The 17,997-nt window shown below is 44.4% G+C and overlaps 1 protein-coding gene across 1 annotated transcript in view; it reads right to left on the bottom strand.

The window, feature by feature from the left end:
- LOC124606222 (BAI1-associated protein 3) overlaps nucleotides 1–2,726 on the bottom strand; it is a 514,351-nt gene extending 511,625 nt beyond the window's left edge. The window contains exon 1 of the mRNA XM_047138196.1: nucleotides 2,714–2,726. Coding sequence (XP_046994152.1) covers nucleotides 2,714–2,726 — 13 coding nt within the window. The remainder of the gene's footprint in view (nucleotides 1–2,713) is intronic.
- Nucleotides 2,727–17,997: the final 15,271 nt, after the last annotated feature.

Below are 17,997 nucleotides of genomic sequence, written 5' to 3'. Positions count from 1 at the left end.
CCTAAACATCCCTAGGTCTACTGTTTCCGATATTATAGTGAAGTGGAATCGTGGAGGGACACGTACAGCACAAATGCGTACAGGCAGTCCTCGTCTGTTGACTGCCAGAGACCGCCGACAGTTGAAGAGGGTCGTAATGTGTAATAGGCAGACATCTATCCAGACCATCACACAGGAATTCCGAACTCCATCGGGATCCACTGCCAGTGCTATGGCAGTTAGGCGGGAGGTGAGAAAACTTGGATTTCATTTTTGAGCGGCTGCTCATAAGCCACACATCACGCCGGCAAATGCCAAAGGATGCCTCGCTTGGTGTAAGGTGTAAAAATTGGACGATGAATAATGGAAAAACGTTGTGTGGAGTGATGAGTCATGGTACAAAATGTAGCTATCCGATGTTAGGGTGTGAGTATGGCTAATGCATGGTGAAAGTCATCTGCCAGCGTGTGTAGTGCCAACAGTAAAATTCGGAAGCGGTGGTGTTATGGTGTGGTCGTGATTTTCATGGAGGGGGCTTGGACCCCTTGAGTTTTGCGTGGCACTATCACAGTGCAGGCCTACATTGATGTTGTAAGCACCATCTTGCTCCCACTGTTGAGCACTTCGGGGGTGGCGACTGCATCTTTCAACACTATCGACCACCTGTTCAAAATGCACGTCCTATGGCGGAGTGGTTACATGACAATAACGCAATGGACTGGTCTGCACAGAGTTCTGACCTGAATTCTATGAACACCTTTGGGATGTTCTGGAACGCCGACTTCGTGCCAGGCTTCACCGAACGATATCGATAACTCTCCTCAGTGCAGCACTCCGTGAAGAATGGGTTGCCATTCCCCAAGAAACCTTCCAGCACCTGAATGAATGTATCCCTGATAGAGTGGAAGCAGTCATCAAGGCTAAGAGAGGACCAATACCATATTTAATTTCAGCATTACCGATGGAGGGCACCACGAACTTCTAAGTCATTTTCAACCTGGTGTCCGGATACTTTTGATCACATAATGTAGTAGGTTAGTTCTCTGACGGCCGTAACACAGGTACTTCCTTGTTTCTGAAGCCAGCTTTGCGAGTGATACGCCTTACTTACATCCACACATGGACAAAGCAGCTGTTACCACTGTCAATCGCCTTGTATTATATCTCTATGTCAGCCACCAGGCATTACACATCGTCGTAATCTGTTGATCTGAACCACACTTGTTCCCATATACATACTAAAAGCGTCATTATGTAACCATGACGACTTATGTTTGTACGCTGGCTCGTACACACTAAATTAAGTAATAATTGTTACTGTTCTGAAGGTGGCTCGTCAGTGAGCTGAAACCAGCGCGTGGCTATTTTTCCGATCCTGACTTAGGATTTTTATGAGCAATTGTTAGCATAGTTAATCACCTGTCTCCGCATTTGATAATGTCAATCTGATGGACACTTAGGTACAAATCATTTGCTCTAAAGCACAGTGAACGTTTTTTCAAAGCTTCCTGATAGGTTAAATCTGTATTCTCGATCAGAACTTGAAGCTGCATCCGTTCCTGTTCGTTGGGGTCACACTTTGGAGGAGTACGGTTCGGTTGTCTATCTGGACATACAGATTTAACTAAGATTTTGCACTTCTCTAACATAATTTAAAAGGCGATTGTGTGTTCACAATGTGTCATCACTCTAACATTTTTCCTTAGATGGGTTCACGACTTCTTCATAGATGCATAGCTGATCCTGTAATTTTACGAAAACGATTTGTGCATGTAAACATTTTGTTCTCTATCTCGGGACGCTAAACCAACTGAAAGCTCTCAGATTTCTAGCCGAGTGAGTCGTCAAAGGGTGCGACGTTACGATGAGTGACACTCCCGTTATCTTCTGGAGACGGTGTCTTGGGTATCCTTACATAAGCGATACAGCGCGGCGGTCCGCGTTTACTCCCCGCTCCAGAGCGGGCGGTGGTAGCGGAAGGGCCGCGTTCAAGTCCCGGTGCGGTCAGCAAGGCTCTACCTCGTGTGTCAGTACGGATGTCTCTCGGCTGGGACCGCTCGCAGCGCACTGTCGTCAGTACTGGGTCCCAAGCAGAACTTAATTGGTAACCAGCATCTCAGTTTACGAAGCCATCACCAGTCCCAATTTCCGTGGCTTCCTAAAGTACGCTGTCCCGAAAACCATTAGCCATTCACGGCACCCTCGTCCGTTCGATATCGAACGTAGAGCTTTTTTCCAAGTTGCGGTTAGCGATCGCCTATTTGTCTTCCCACCATACTGAACTCAGTGTTGTGTCTTCCCCACGCACCACAGCCCACAATGAAGCATGTGCGGCCCACATGCCAGGCGCGTACCAGTCTGCTGTATTCTTGGCCGAGCCAACTGGATCTCCAACCTCCTGCGGAGGTCGGAATACTGTTTCTTCGTCTTCTTCTTTCTGTGTGTGTTAGGCATTTACCTGTTACACTGTCTTAATTGAAATTACTTACACTTCCACCTTTTTCTCGGTCATACTTAAGACCTTCTGCCTATTTGGTAGTAACAGATAATTAACGGTGGTATTCTGTTGACTTCCGTTCTTGTGCCTTGATCCTTCCAGTTGTTTCTGTAGTCCTTAATCTGCTCATTTAAGCTCCTCGTGTCTTATAGTGTGCATCCGACTACTCTTCTTTACTTACTTTTCTCTGATGCTTGTATTATTCGTTTATTTGATTTGTTACAATCCACTACTCACTTCCGTATGCCATGGTTGGTACTGACGTAAGCTCACTTGACAAGAAATTAGTCTTCCTAAGAGAAAACGTTAGAAGCATCATTTACTAGAGTGTAATTCCGTCCCTGGAGTTGATAACCGCCTGAATTCGATTAGGAAGTAAGTCCACAAGTTCGGAAAGGTATGTCCCACCCAGGTCAAGCCGCTCGCTTATGATTTTACAGCGCAGTTCCACCATGGTGGGACGCTGATCTCGACGTTTTACCCGCTGGCCCAAAGTGTCTTACAGATTTTCTGTGGGGTTCAACTCAGGCAATTTTGCAGGCCAGTCGAGATGTAATAGGATTGGAGACTGTTCAGAAAACCATTCGCATATTCTTGCAGCCCGGTGTGCTTTGCTGTTGTCAACTTGAAAACCAGGCGTGAGCAATGACCTGTTGTGCGTTGCAATGTTCTCTTGTCAAAGGAATTAGCTGGAACTAAATTCACTGCCCGCAGCAATTCCTGTCGGGTTAGGAAGCGATTTTGATTCACAATCCGTGAACCACCTCTCCAGACCATCTCAGATAGGATCTTTCCCCAACATCAATTCTTACGTCGTATTTCGTGACAATGTTAGTTACGTAACTACTTGTAGACACGCTGAACAGTTCGCCGTGAAACATCAACAAATCCAGCAACGTCACGTATTTGCGGCCATGGTCACGGCCAAACACGATTGCCCCTTTTCGACACTCTGTCTTCTCCTTTCATTTATCCGCGTCCGCTTCAAACATAAATGTCTCACCAACCGTTGCTGCCTTATGCCCGAGTACAGACAGTGTGAACGCGGCTGAGCACGTTACTCGACAGCTGCGCCATCTGTAAAGGTTTAAGATTCAACTGTTCGTGCGCACTGGGGTGACAAATTTTTTGTTCGGTAAGCTTAGTTTCTACAACGTAGGTAGATTTTCCCTTCTTACTTTAGTCCTGAGAATTCTATAGTTTGTTCCGTCAACGTAATTAAACCTTTATACTTATTTCGTATGTACATTTCTGTTTAGAATGAGATGGTATTTGCTAAAAAGCTGAACGTACTTATTGTTTCTATTTTCTGATTACGTACGATTATTTTGCTGGGATTTAGTTTCTGGCCTCTGAAAGCCACAATTTGTGTTTTATTTGGAGACGCTGAAAAAAATGTATAACTTAGCTATTGTGGATAAAGTATGAGCAGCTGTTTGGAGTGTGTTATCGCAATCAGTAATCAAAATGGTTCAAATGGCTCTGAGCACTATGGGACTCAACTGCTGTGGTTATCAGTCCCCTAGAACTTAGAACTACTTAAACCTAAATAACCTAAGGACATCACACACATCCATGCCCGAGGCAGGATTCGAACCTGCGACCGTAGCGGTCGCACGTTTCCGGACTGCGCGCCTAGAACCGCGAGACCACCGCGGCCGGCAATCAGTAATCATAACCTAGGCATTAGCAAGGAGTAATGTCATAGAATAATTCCTTTCGTTGAAGTCACAAGTGTAATAATTTACGTATCCATTGCCTAAGCTTGTCACCAGTGTAAGTATTAACAAGAATCGGAGACAAACTGCGTCCTTGTCTTACTTGCAGATTTTCGTGCTTTTAAATTTTACATTTCCTGCAGTGGCAATTTATGACCATTGGTACATACTTTTTGCTATCTTTATTATGTGCAGAGGTATTGCAATTCTCACTTTGAAGAAAGGACAGCAGGCAGTCGCAAAATTCGTAATTTATTGCTGATCTAGATTTCCATTCTATTCGTAACATAGTTATAATCAGTGCATTACAAGAGCTTCATAAAGGCACTGCTTTTACATACCCTGGTGCCACTATGTTGGTAATGTATCTTTTGTTAAAGGCTGTTTGCTGGATGCTATTAGCTAGCCTGATTCTAAGTTTCCTGTATTTGTAGAAAACAGCACCTCCCCACATAGGCGGAATTTTTAAATAAGCTGAAATTCATTCGAGTCCTGTGTCCGCAGCGACCGTTCGAACGGTGTATGCACTCACAGGCATCCAATGGATTCCAAGTTAGTCATCCATTTTAAGTTTATTATTGCTCTTTTGTTGATCATCTACCATAGCTTTCCTCTGTTTACTTTATCGAAAGAGTTCACATGGTCTATGAATAGTTAATGTCTCTCTACTGACCTCTCTGTTACCTAATGATTTGCCTAGCAACGAACTTTTTGCCTATGCACGATATACTGCTCCTAAAGCCTGTTTGCTTTTCTAGCAGAATATTTTCAAAAATAACTGCTAGTCTCTTTATTACTGTTTTAGAACATATTATGCACAACAGAGAGATGCCCCTACAGTTTTCGCAATTAATTCTCCTTCCTTTATTGTATATTGTTATTTCTACAGCTAGTCTCCTGTTCTTTGGAATCCAGTGTCCTCCCGAGGCAAGTAAACGTAGTCTGAATTGGAAACTAACGGCTGACCAGCCTCTGCCGATATGCACCATCATGAGATATTGCAGAATTAATCAAATTAGGACCCAGAGGTGGACCATACTGCAGTGGAAGCCGGTAGCAGACCTTGTGTCCAGTCCACGAAAAGTCTGCAGTCTAGTACAGTATCAGTAACATTGGTACTCACATGGGTAATCCGACATGCCACCATGGAGAAAGGTTTTTTTAGAACGATTTTCTGAAAATTTGTATTGTGGTACTATAGACAATCAGTTGATTGTTCCTGTTGTGTTACAGGCCCCTTAATCTAGAATTGCTGAAAAACAAGCTTTACTGGAAGAGATTGGTTTGGCTACAAGGACAGTTATGTTCATCAAACATGACAGGGGCCCTGCACATTCTAGACGTCCGGTGACAAATCATCTATACCGAACAGTCACCGGAAGAATGATCGACAGAAAAGGCCATGTTTCTTGTTCATCCGAGTCCTTGGAACGTTTGCCTTAAGATTTTTGCCTGAGGGGATAGTGCTTCCCGTTTAAAAGAATTTGAAGACTACCTCAAAATAGTTATACACGGCGCTGTCGAGAGAATTCGAAATACCATTGAAGTGAGAGATGGAAATCATGAAAATCGAGTTTGACACTAATGGTTTGCCTTTCTTTAGCATCGTCCGTGAGTGTTTGGGTTACATTCTAGCAACTGTATCTCTGTAATAAGTAAAAATTTGAAACTTGCTACATCGAATGTTTTATTCAAATTAGTCTATAGTCTTTTAAAGGACGATGGTGAGTCAATAAGTAAGTCGCAATCTGGGATAGAGACATAAGAGCAACGTGCACCAGCCTGAAATTTATTTTCGGTTTCAACATACTCCAGTTGTAAACTTAAACACTTTCCGTATCGTTCGACAAGGCGTTAAAATCCTATAACTTCGAATTATTGTGGCAACGTTCGCATCTAACTATTGACGTCTCGGGATATAAAAAGGTTATTTGGTTCTCTACACTGCAGCAAGTCACAAGACCGATGTGTCATGCGGGCAGCGAAATACCCCTAGACGGAGAAACTATATGCCACCGAAGCTGAAATCGTTATAGGTACAGAAAGCTGGCTTAAGCCAGAGATAAATTCTGCCGAAATTTTTACAAAGGTACAGACGGTGTTTAGAAAGGATAGATTGCATGCAACCGGTGGTGGAGTGTTCGTCGCTGTTAGTAGTAGTTTATCCTGTAGTGAAGTAGAAGTGGATAGTTCCTGTGAATTATTATGGGTGGAGGTTACACTCAACAACCGAGCTAGGTTAATATTTGGCTCCTTTTACCGACCTCCCGACTCAGCAGCATTAGTGGCAGAACAACTGAGAGAAAATTTGGAATACATTTCACATAAATTTTCTCAGCATGTTATAGTCTTAGGTGGAGATTTCAAGTTACCACATATAGACTAGGACACTCAGATGTTTAGGACGCGTGGTAGGGACAGAGCATCGAGTGACATTATACTGAGCGCACTATCCGAAAATTACCTCGAGCAATTAAACAGAGAACCGACTCGTGGAGATAACATCTTGGACCTACTGATAACAAACAGACCCGAACTTTTCGACTCTTTAAGTGCAGAACAGGGAATCAGTGATCATAAGGCCGTTGCAGCATCCCTGAATATGGAAGTTAATAGGAATATAAAAAAAGGGAGGAAGGTTTATCTGTTTAGCAAGAGTAATAGAAGGCAGATTTCAGACTACCTAACAGATCAAAACGAAAATTTCTGTTCCGACACTGACAATGTTGAATGTTTATGGAAAAAGTTCAAAGCAATCGTAAAATGCGTTTTAGACAGGTACGTGCCGAGTAAAACTGTGAGGGACGGGAAAAACCCACCGTGGTACAACAACAAAGTTAGGAAACTACTGCGAAAGCAAAGAGAGCTTCACTCCAAGTTTAAACGCAGCCAAAACCTCTCAGACAAACAGAAGCTAAACGATGTCAAAGTTATCGTAAGGAGGGCTATGCGTGAAGCGTTCAGTGAATTCGAAAGTAAAATTCTATGTACCAACTTGACAGAAAATCCTAGGAAGTTCTGGTCTTACGTTAAATCAGTAAGTGGCTCGAAACAGCATATCCAGACACTCCGGGATGATGATAGCATTGAAACAGAGGATGACACGCGTAAAGCTGAAATACTAAACACCTTTTTCCAAAGCTGTTTCACAGAGGAAGACCGCACTGCAGTTCCTTCTCTAAATCCTCGCACAAACGAAAAAATGGCTGACATCGAAATAAGTGTCGAAGGAATAGAAAAGCAACTGGAATCACTCAATAGAGGAAAGTCCACTGGACCTGACGGGATACCAATTCGATTCTACACAGAGTACGCGAAAGAACTTGCCCCCCTTCTAACAGCCGTGTACCGCAAGTCTCTAGAGGAACGGAGGGTTCCAAATGATTGGAAAAGAGCACAGGTAGTCCCAGTCTTCAAGAAGGGTCGTCGAGCAGATGCGCAAAACTATAGACCTATATCTCTGACGTCGATCTGTTGTAGAATTTTAGAACATGTTTTTTTGCTCGAGTATCATGTCGTTTTTGGAAACCCAGAATCTACTATGTAGGAATCAACATGGATTCCGGAAACAGCGATCGTGTGAGACCCAACTCGCTTTATTTGTTCATGAGACCCAGAAAATATTAGATACAGGCTCCCAGGTAGATGCTATTTTTCTTGACTTCCGGAAGGCGTTCGATACAGTTCCGCACTGTCGCCTGATAAACAAAGTAAGAGCCTACGGAATATCAGACCAGCTGTGTGGCTGGATTGAAGAGTTTTTAGCAAACAGAACACAGCATGTTGTTATCAATGGAGAGACGTCTACAGACGTTAAAGTAACCTCTGGCGTGGCACAGGGGAGTGTTATGGGACCATTGCTTTTCACAATATATATAAATGACCTAGTAGATAGTGTCGGAAGTTCCATGGGGCTTTTCGCGGATGATGCTGTAGTATACAGAGAAGTTGCAGCATTAGAAAATTGTAGCGAAATGCAGGAAGATCTGCAGCGGATAGGCACTTGGTGCAGGGAGTGGCAACTGTCCCTTAACATAGACAAATGTAATGTATTGCGAATACATAGAAAGAAAGATCCTTTATTGTATGATTATATGATAGCGGAACAAACACTGGTAGCAGTTACTTCTGTAAAATATATGGGAGTATGCGTGCGGAACGATTTGAAGTGGAATGATCATATAAAATTAATTGTTGGTAAGGCGGGTACCAGGTTGAGATTCATTGGGAGAGTGCTTAGAAAATGTAGTCCACCAACAAAGGAGGTGGCTTACAAAACACTCGTTCGACCTATACTTGAGTATTGCTCATCAGTGTGGGATCCGTACCAGATCGGTTTGACGGAGGAGATAGAGAAGATCCAAAGAAGAGCGGCGCGTTTCGTCACAGGGTTATTTGGTAACCGTGATAGCGTTACGGAGATGTTTAATAAACTCAAGTGGCAGACTCTGCAAGAGAGGTGCTCTGCATCGCGATGTAGATTGCTCGCCAGGTTTCGAGAGGGTGCGTTTCTGGATGAGGTATCGAATATATTGCTTCCCCCTACTTATACCTCCCGAGGAGATCACGAATGTAAAATTAGAGAGATTAGAGCGTGCACGGAGGCTTTCAGACAGTCGTTCTTCCCGCGAACCATACGCGACTGGAACAGGAAAGGGAGGTAATGACAGTGGCACGTAAAGTGCCCTCCGCCACACACCGTTGGGTGGCTTGCGGAGTATAAATGCAGATGTAGATGTAGATGGATAACCAGGGCGCCAATGACGCTCCTTGTTTCCGACTTTTTCTTGTCCTTTGCTGAGTACTTGTATCCAAATGAACACAAATTTCCACGAACAATAGTTCCAGCCATATAAAGGACGAATTTCGCTGTAGCCGTGCTCCGTAGACAGTCCCTCAGCTCAAAAAAATCGCGTTGTTCTAGTCGGGTACCCATCCGTAGCACAAGTATCGTATTGGTTTGACTGCAGATCATTAACCGTTGGCCGCAGAATACTGTGCATCGGCTATTTTCCACTTGTCATGTGCTGCCACCATGTAGATATGTATAGATGTGAAATTGAGTATTCTGTTGTTTGCGACTTTTTTATTGACTCACCCTCGTATTTACTATTCCTCCTAAAATATCCTCTATTTATATAACTGGGAGCACAATAAGTAGAGAGAACCACACATTAAAAATAGATGATTTACCGCTATGATTCTTATTCGGCTTTCATAATGTGTAAAATGCACGTTGTAGGGAATGCGTGAAGTGCAGAAACACCTGCGAAGTCGTGGCCTTCTATGGAAAGAAGGTAACCGAAAGGGAAGTCGGAGAGTGGCTTAGGAAGACGCAACGCCGCGGGGACAGAGGGCGTCCCTAATCCGGCCCGCTCGGCGGCTTGTGACGAGATGAAAACTCTAAGAGGCGGCGTTAGCTTTTCCCGCGTCCCGCAGGTGAGACATTAATCCCGCCCAGCTCACTCCTGAGAGGATGCGGAATGAGATTTCCCGAAAGCCAAAACAAAGGCAACAAGCCGACTAGGGCAGTACTAAGGCAGCCAGCTTCGGGACTAGAGGGTACTGGGAAGGTGCTCAGTGATACCTCATTGAAGCCATAAAAGAAAGACTAGCATCTGTACAGAGCATTTGCGCCTCATACTACAATTACTGTAATTTCAGCGATTGTTATGTCAGGCATTGCGGCAAGGTACGACATAATTTATTAACTTGTTCAACTTAACAATACTGCAGATCTGATCAACAGCTGATGTGTACTCGATTAAATAAAGAGCTGATCAAAAAGACTGTAATAATTACAAGCAAATAAATGTTTACGCAAAAGTCTTGACTCTAAAGGTAAGAGAAATAGCCGAAACTATTTCAATTGAAGGCCATATCAGATTTAGATTTGGGCGAAAAATGATGGATAATATATCTACTTTGAAGACACTGATAAACGAGAAAATTTAGTAATGACACACACAGAGCTTTTGTCGACTGAGTCAAGGCGTTTGACTGATTAAAGGCAGGACAAAACTCTGGTCAATATTAAAAGAAAATGGAATTCCATGACACTTTGTATGGACCTTAAGGAGCTTAGACAATGAAACAAAATTTATAACGAAAACAGGAAACAAAAAAAGTAAGAATGGCATTTTAACTAACCAAGGAGTTAAAGGAGGTTGCAGTCTTTCTCAAATTTTATTTAGTTTTGTATATGAATAAAATGAATAAACAATGGAATAAGAAGATAAAAAACAACATAGGACTATACTAGATAGGTGCCAGTACATAAAAATATTAATGTATGCTGACGACCAGACTAATTAACTACTTCAGAAGAACAGTTGGAAAGAAATATTTTAAAATTAAACCAATCTGGCCAAAATCATAATTTAAAATTATCTACAGAAACGACAGAATCAACAGCATTCCGTAGGGAACAACAAGTGTGCTAAAAAAAAAAAAAAAAAAAAAAAAAAAAAAAAAAAAAAAAAAAAAAAAAAAAAAAAAAAGGACACAAAACAAAATCATTGAACAAGTAGGTCATTTTAACTACCTAGCCTACGACTTTCTTTTTTGATTATGATACAGACATAAAGAATAAAACAGCAAAATTTTAGGACATATGTGGAACAATAAAATTAACGTTAAACGAAAAGGTAACTAAAGAAACTCAACTGGAATTCTATAAAACACAAACTTTTCTTGTGCTGCTTTACGGATGTGAGGCTTAGATAGCATAGGAGGAAGACATAAATAGACTGGAGACGTCAGAAACAAAATTCCTCGGATCACTTGAAGCATGTAAAGTAGAAGATATTAGAAATGAGCTTAAAATATTTGCAACAACAGAAAAAAATCGACACATACAAGCAGAAATTGAAGCAACATGTAGACATTACCCAACAAGACAAATATCCTAAAAAAAGGTTTACAATATATACCCAAAGCGCTTATGGGCGCATGTCGATTCAGGAAGCGTTGGAGCTAACACACTTGATCCGGAACATATTCCTAGAACCTAATCCATGAATGTACATCATGATGATGATGGTGATGATTATGTTCAGCTTCCTAATTTTTCATATTTAGAAAACGTACATCTACAACAAGATCTTCATCCACGCCTACACATATGAATCAAAACATGGCAACTGTCCATCGCAAAAATAATGTCGCCTGGTGGTATCATGGGCGTATGACGCTGTAACAAAAGTATATAACCAGAGCAGAGACGACGGCCAGACGCAGGTCGCAAATGGTAAAATCTTCTGACATCAAGAACTTTGACAAAGGGCAGATTTTTGTGGCCCGGTACCTTCAGCTTGTGCTTAGGAGACGGCGAAACTGGTCGGCTGAACGCATGATACTACAGCAAGTGGTTGAAGGATGAAGAAACTATGAGGTGGACGTCCTGCCCGATCACAGGAGGAGAATCGCCTGCTCTGCAAAACAGGATAGGCAGCAATATGTGGCAGATGTGACGAAAGAATACAAAGGAGTGCAGGCACAAATGGGGGTCCGCAGCAGACGGCTCCTATGTCATCCCATGTGGAACAAACGACATTACGATTACATTAGCCACGGGATTATCGAAACTTAACCATCATGCAATGGACTAATGTCTCCTTATCAGATAGGTCACGTTTCTTGTTACACAAGATCAATCGTTGTGTCCAGATTAGCCGCATTCAGACGAACAGCTGCTCGAAACGTGCACCGTTCCACAGACACAAAGCAGATGAGTCAGTGTTATGATACGGGAGAGACGGAACTAGGCCTCTACGGGTAGTAATTGAAGGCACCATGACTGCCGTGTTCTTCGTGTTTATACTTAATACCTTCCTGGACGGCAATGGCATTTTCCAGCTGCATAACTGTCCGTGATACAACGTCGACTCGTGCTACAGTGTTTGGAGGATCGTGATAGTGATGTCCTGGCCATCAGATTCACATGATCTGAACCGGATGGAGCACACATGGGATTATCTAACGCCAGCTTCGCATCCCCAAACCACCGGTCAGTAATTTACAGGAGTTACGACACATGTGCTTAGATATATCATCCTAGACAACTTATGAAACTTACCTAGGGCTCTTCGAATCCGTGCGATGCAGAATTTCTGCTGTAATGTGTTTCAAATAAATGAACTAACACGCAAGTGTTCATTTGGTCAAAGTATTTCGGCGCACCAGTGAATATCTATAATATATACCAAAAGCCACATTGCGGGATGTGCTAGAGGATACATCCTCTACCACTGTCACTTCTTCCATTTGTGCGACTGGTCGCGAATAGAGCACAGGAAGAATGGCTGAGATCGAATCTCTATATGTTCAAGGTCTTTTAGGAAGGATTAAAAAGAATGGTAGTGGAGTTGCGTGGGCATCTCCGTGACATTTCTATACTAACTAAACGAACCTGTACTGAGTGAGTTTGTGGAACGCGATTCAAAATTTGCCTTGTTACCTGCGTAGTTAACACTTTCAGGTACGATACGTTGCAGAGTGGACAGTAAACGGATGTTCGGTCGAAAGGTGAGTGACTGATGTAAACTGTATCTTGCTCTACTTGGACAGTAATCAACATACGAGTGCATGCATCATGGCCGTTTCATTTCGTTGTCTGCCAAGTACGGTGTAGGCAGCGCTGTCAAATACACTGTAAGAAAAAAAAATAGCGACGCACCGTGAAGAACTGAGATATACATGCACAGATAAAACAAATGATTGTAATTTCAATAAAATGGGATGTTCAGTAAAGAGAAAGAGCTTCCTAAAATGAGCAAGTCACTAACGCGTTGGTCCACCTCTGGCCCTTACGCAAGCAGATATTGAGATTGATTGACAGAGTTATTGGAGGCCCTCCTGAGGGATATCGTTCCAGATTCTGTCCAAAATCCTCAGGTGGTTGGAGGGCTGAATGCTTGTCTGAAGGATATTGAAAAGCACACTGGAACAACAAAGCACTGCAATTAAGTAATTCATGCTCAATAACTGGGCTCCGACTATAATCATACGTCTCTTCCTGTGCGGGACTCACAGTACCTGTGCGAGTATAGGATGCAGACGAAAGTGGTTACATGTCGAAGTTTGGGTCGGTCCGGAGAGCGTGTTCAGTTGGCCGAGCCAGTCAAGCTGACCACTCGCGCCAAACGGAAGACGGGGTTCGAATCACGGCCCGGCACAAACTTTCATCGTCACCAGCGCATAGCGCAGCCAAAGTTCAGCCATATTCGCAAACGCGAATATGATTCTCGTAACTCACAAAAGAATTGCACGATGTAGTTACTCGTTTCGACCAACAAGTTGTCGTCAGCAGATGCATTGAGTACCTCTAACCCCCTACGATCGCATAGCAATTATCAGTCGACAGAACGGTACAGTCTACAGCAGTCAACAGCACAGTGCATGGGCCGCCAAACTTCGTCATCTGTAGTTACTCGTTTCGACCAACAAGTTGTCGTCGTCAGCAGATGCATTGAGTACCTCTAACCCCCTACGATCGCATAGCAATTATCAGTCGACAGAACGGTACAGTCTACAGCAGTCAACAGCACAGTGCATGGGCCGCCAAACTTCGTCATCTGTTCTGAGTCCCATCTGGGATCTTCTGCAAAGGTGTGTTGTTGCTTGCAGAACTTCCCATACTTTTCTGCACTGCTGTCTACTATTATGTTTTACTCACCCACAATATTAGCTAGTTTCGGTCTGCACGAACCTTATCAAGAGACTTTACCTCAACTATAAGACAGTGCAGAGTAAGGTGATGATATTCAGAGTCACCCAGTAAATTAACAGATCTTACAAGCTTCAAACAGATCTATTACAATGCGGTAAATGCTAGCAGTACCTGCCTAACCGTAGAATTCGTGTGTGAGAATTTTGATCAAGTGTGTGTGTGTGTGTGTGTGTGTGTGTGTGTTGGGGTTTATGGGCGCTCAACTTCGAGGTCATCAGCGCCCTGACACACATTAAAGGGAACGAATGTGGGCAGACCTAATAAAACTGAAGCACACACGCAAAGAAAGGAGGAAAAGGTGGAAAATGCTACATAATAAAGTAAAACGTAATGAAAGAGAAAACGTAGCAACAAGAATGCCACAGTAAAGTGCGCCACGTTTTATTGGATTGCGTTTTATTTTCTGACCAGCGGGCCGCGGCTGACTAGCCAGCGGACCTGCCATCTCTTTTAGGCAACACTCGGACGAATGTGATTAAAGTTTTAAAGTTCTGTGCCATGTCAAATGTTTTTACAAAGATTTTAGGGAGAGGATCTTAATTTGCTCAGTGTGTGACAAGCTCTCCCATATTTTATGTAAGTGTCCAGCCAATGATTTTAATCAAGGCGTATTCAAAACAATATGCCACGCTCGTACTTTATGAACGAATGCAACTGAAATTGAGTCATCGAATGAAATGGTCGTTTAACCTGACCGCATATACACTCCTGGAAATTGAAATAAGAACACCGTGAATTCATTGTCCCAGGAAGGGGAAACTTTATTGACACGTTCCTGGGGACAGATACATCACATGATCACACTGACAGAACCACAGGCACATAGACACAGGCAACAGAGCATGCACAATGTCGGCACTAGTACAGTGTATATCCACCTTTCGCAGCAATGCAGGCTGCTATTCTCCCATGGAGACGATCGTAGAGATGCTGGATGTAGTCCTGTGGAACGGCTTGCCATGCCATTTCCACCTGGCGCCTCAGTTGGACCAGCGTTCGTGCTGGACGTGCAGACCGCGTGAGACGACGCTTCATCCAGTCCCAAACATGCTCAATGGGGGACAGATCCGGAGATCTTGCTGGCCAGGGTAGTTGACTTACACCTTCTAGAGCACGTTGGGTGGCACGGGATACATGCGGACGTGCATTGTCCTGTTGGAACAGCAAGTTCCCTTGCCAGTCTAGGAATGGTAGAACGATGGGTTCGATGACGGTTTGGATGTACCGTGCACTATTCAGTGTCCCCTCGACGATCACCAGTGGTGTACGGCCAGTGTAGGAGATCGCTCCCCACACCATGATGCCGGGTGTTGGCCCTGCGTGCCTCGGTCGTATGTAGTCCTGATTGTGGCGCTCACCTGCACGGCGCCAAACACGCATACGACCATAATTGACACCAAGGCAGAAGCGACTCTCATCGCTGAAGACGACACGTCTCCATTCGTCCCTCCATTCACGCCTGTCGCGACACCACTGGAGGCGGGCTGCACGATGTTGGGGCGTGAGCGGAAGACGGCCTAACGGTGTGCGGGACCGTAGCCCAGCTTCGTGGAGACGGTTGCGAATGGCCCTCGCCGATACCCCAGGAGCAACAGTGTCCCTAATTTGCTGGGAAGTGGCGGTGCGGTCCCCTACGGCACTGCGTAGGATCCTACGGTCTTGGCGTGCATCCGTGCGTCGCTGCGGTCCGGTCCCAGGTCGACGGGCACGTGCACCTTCCGCCGACCACTGGCGACAACATCGATGTACTGTGGAGACCTCACGCCCAACGTGTTGAGCAATTCGGCGGTACGTCCACCCGGCCTCCCGCATGCCCACTATACGCCCTCGCTCAAAGTCCGTCAACTGCACATACGGTTCACGTCCACGCTGTCGCGGCATGCTACCAGTGTTAAAGACTGCGATGGAGCTCCGTATGCCACGGCAAACTGGCTGACACTGACGGCGGCGGTGCACAAATGCTGCGCAGCTAGCGCCATTCGACGGCCAACACCGCGGTTCCTGGTGTGTCCGCTGTGCCGTGCGTGTGATCATTGCTTGTACAGCCCTCTCGCAGTGTCCGGAGCAAGTATGGTGGCTCTGACACACCGGTGTCAATGTGTTCTTTTTTCCATTTCTAGGAGTGTAATTGCATACAACCCTATAAATATGAGCCTCCTGTTATAGAGAGGAAGAGGCTGAACGACAAGCAGGTCAGAAATACGAGGTGCATTCAAGTTCTAAGGCCTCCGATTTTTTTTCTAATTAACTACTCACCTGAAATCGATGAAACTGGCGTTACTTCTCGACGTAATCGCCCTGCAGACGTACACATTTTTCACAACGCTGACGCCATGATTCCATGGCAGTGGCGAAGGCTTCTTTAGGAGTCTGTTTTGACCACTGGAAAATCGCTGAGGCAATAGCAGCACGGCTGGTGAATGTGCGGCCACGGAGAGTGTCTTTCGTTGTTGGAAAAAGCCAAAAGTCACTAGGAGCCAGGTCAGGTGAGTAGGGAGCATGAGGAATCACTTCCAAAGTTGTTATCATGAAGAAACTGTTGCGTAACGTTAGCTGGATGTGCGGGTGCGTTGTCTTGGTGAAACAGCACACGCACAGCCCTTCCCGGACATTTTTGTTACAGTGCAGGAAGAAATTTGTTCTTCAAAACATTTTCGTAGGATGCACCTGTTACCGTAGTGCCTTTTGGAACGCAATGGGTAAGGATTACGCCCTCGCTGTCCCAGAACATGGACACCATCATTTTTTCAGCACTGGCGGTTACCCGAAATTTTTTTGGTGGCGGTGAATCTGTGTGCTTCCATTGAGTTGACTGGCGCTTTGTTTCTGGATTGAAAAATGGCATCCACGTCTCATCCATTGTCACAACCGACGAAAAGAAAGTCCCATTCATGCTGTCGTTGCGCGTCAACACTGCTTGGCAACATGCCACACAGGCAGCCATGTGGTCGTCCGTCAGCATTCGTGGCACCCACCTGGATGACACTTTTCGCATTTTCAGGTCGTCATGCAGGATTGTGTGCACAGAACCCACAGAAATGCCAACTCTGGGAGCGATCTGTTCAACAGTCATTCGGCGATCCCCCAAAACAATTCTCTCCACTTTCTCGACCATGTCGTCAGACTGGCTTGTGCGAGCCCGAGGTTATTTCGGTTTGTTGTCACACGATGTTCTGCCTTCATTAAGCTGTCGCACCTACGAACGCACTTTCGACACATCCATAACTCCATCATCACATGTCTCTTTCAACTGTCGATGAATTTCAATTGGTTTCACACCATGCAAATTAAGAAAACGAATGATTGCACGCTGTTCATGTAAGGAAAACGTCGCCATTTTAAGTATTTAAAACAGTTCTCATTCTCGCTGCTGGCGGTAAAATTCCATCTGCCGTACGGTGCTGCCATCTTTGGAACGTATTGACAATGAATGCGGCCTCATTTTAGAACAATGCGCATGTTTCTATCTCCTTCCAGTCCGGAGAAAAAAAATCGGAGGCCTTAGACCTTGAATACACCTCGTATAGTGTCTTTTTCTTTGACAGTGAATAACAGTACCGAGGTACTTAAGCAGCCCTGGATACTGTCGTTAATGAATACGGACCAACTGCGATTTAAAGCATCACCGATCGACGTGAAAACATCCAGAGATAATGCTGCGTGCTGCAACCGATATAGCCTTGCGGGATTAGCCGAGCAGTCTGAGGCGCTGCAGTCATGGACAGTGCGGTTGGTCCCGGTGGAGGTTCGAGTCCTCCCGCAGGCATAGGTGTGTGTGTTTGTCCTTAGGATAATTTAGGTTAAGTAGTGTGTAAGCTTAGAGACTGATGACCTTAGCAGTTAAGTCCCATAAGATTTCACACACATTTGAACATTTCTTTTCTTTTTTTTTGCAACCGATATATGTGCTGTATTTCTGTGGGCCATGGAGACGAATATTTCTTTTTGCCTTTCTTGTTGTTAGAATTTATTGTAGATTCCTGATGCTGGCAATCCGAAGTAATCGCTTGTCACGTTAGAGTACCACTTTACTCTGTAAGTGGAGATGAGAGAAGTGTGAGCTATCGCATTAC

Source organism: Schistocerca americana, chromosome 3 (assembly GCF_021461395.2).
Source record: "Schistocerca americana isolate TAMUIC-IGC-003095 chromosome 3, iqSchAmer2.1, whole genome shotgun sequence".
In the NCBI taxonomy this organism is placed as follows: Eukaryota; Metazoa; Arthropoda; class Insecta; order Orthoptera; family Acrididae; genus Schistocerca; species Schistocerca americana.
Note: the sequence above shows the minus strand (reverse complement) of the source record. Positions and strands in the feature narration are given on the sequence as shown.